This window comes from Primulina huaijiensis, chromosome 3, assembly GCF_012295235.1.
Source record: "Primulina huaijiensis isolate GDHJ02 chromosome 3, ASM1229523v2, whole genome shotgun sequence".
In the NCBI taxonomy this organism is placed as follows: domain Eukaryota; kingdom Viridiplantae; phylum Streptophyta; class Magnoliopsida; order Lamiales; family Gesneriaceae; genus Primulina; species Primulina huaijiensis.
In genome coordinates this window covers 7,962,832-7,964,481 of record NC_133308.1, presented here as the reverse complement: position 1 = coordinate 7,964,481, position 1,650 = coordinate 7,962,832, and the positions used below count along the sequence as shown (strand labels likewise).

Sequence of the window (1,650 nt, the reverse complement as noted above, 5' to 3'; positions counted from 1 at the left end):
GATGCGGAAAAAGAGGAGGAGGACCCCACAGAAGAAGAAAAACCGGGGTCAAGCCCAATAGATTTAGAGTATGCTTGTAATTATTTTCCTTTTTCTTTGATTGTAATACTTGCCTTCGGGCTTTTGTGAATGAAATAATTTTTCCCTTAATTGTTTTGATTCCCTAAATTGATAATGCTTGTAATATATCCAGTCTTAGAAATAATTGGATTGAACATTGAATCTTTGAATTTTTATAAGTGTCATAACATAGCCGGTATTTTTAATAAGTGGTCGGGATATTGAATACTGAGCCGGGTATAAATCACTGTACTTAGTAAATGATCGAGGTGCAGAGCCCTGTGCCAGGTTACGGAGACCTGGGCTTATTAAATAACCAGGGTACGGAGCCCTGGGCCGAGGAACGAATCTCAGGACTTGGAGTGGTCGAGGTATGGAGCCTCAAGCCAGGGTACGGATCCATGAGCTTAATAAATAGCCAGGGTACGGAGTCCTGAGCCAGGGAACAAATCTCGGGACTTGGAGTGGTCGAGGTACAGAGCCTAGAGTCATGGTACGGAGCCCTGGGCTTATTAAATAACCAGGGTACAGAGCCCTGAGTCGGGGAACGGATCCCTGGGCTTGGATGTTAGCTGGAGTATTGTAACTCCGGGATTTAGATATAATAGTCAGGCATTTTCTGAGAATAAAATAACTTCATTATATCTTCAAACAATAATTACATCTTTTAAGCGTAGTACTTTTTAATGAAATATATTCCAGGTTCGCTTGAGAGAGTGTCCTCGAGCATCCTCCAGATAAAAAGCTCCCGAACTAACTTTCCGAATTATTTTGAAAGGTCCTTCCCACCGAGCTTCAAATTTACTAACATCTCCAGGTGGATTAACTTTTTTCATCATCAGATCTCCTATTTGAAAGTCTCGGATCCGGAATCGTTTGTTGTATGCTCTCATAACCCGGCTTCGGTAAGCTTCCATTCGAATTATAGCTCGCTCTCTCCTCTCCTCCAACAGATCCAATTCCATCACCCAGTTTTGATCGTTGTTATCCGGGTAAGATTCTACCCAGGCAGAAGATTGTCCGATCTCCACATGAAGAACTGTTTCAGAACTATACACCAGATTGAAAGAGGTTTCTTGAGTAGGTGCTCGGGGAGTAGTCATGTATGCCCATAGAACACTAGACAATTCATCTACCTAGTCTTTTCCTTTACCTTGTAATCTAGTTTTCAAGACTTGTACAATAATTCTGTTTATGACCTTTGTCTGTCCATTTGCTTGAGGGTAAGCAACAGAAGTGAAAGACTGAGTGATCTTCATTTCTTGGCACCAGGACGTGATCTCTTTTCCCTGAAACTGTCTTCCATTACCTGAAATTAGTCTCTTGAGAACCCCAAACCGGCGTACTATGTTCTTCTACAGAAACTTTAACACTTCTTTCTCATTAATCCTAGCCAAGGGCTCGGCTTCTACCAATTTAGAAAAATAATCGACTGCTACCAAGAGAAATTTCTTTTGAGCCCGGGCAACTGGGAAAGGTCCCACAATATTCATGCCCCATTGATCAAAAGGGCAAGATTCCCAGATGAGCTTCATAAGAATGGCCGGGTTGTGCTGAAAATTAGAATGATGTTAAAAACCATCATATGCC

General features: G+C 41.8%; 1 protein-coding gene across 1 annotated transcript; it reads right to left on the bottom strand.

The window, feature by feature from the left end:
- Positions 1-743: 743 nt before the first annotated feature.
- LOC140972452 (uncharacterized) lies at positions 744-1,163 on the bottom strand. The gene has a single exon (XM_073434876.1). The coding sequence runs from the start codon at positions 1,161-1,163 to the stop codon at positions 744-746; it is 420 nt and encodes a 139-aa protein (XP_073290977.1).
- Positions 1,164-1,650: the final 487 nt, after the last annotated feature.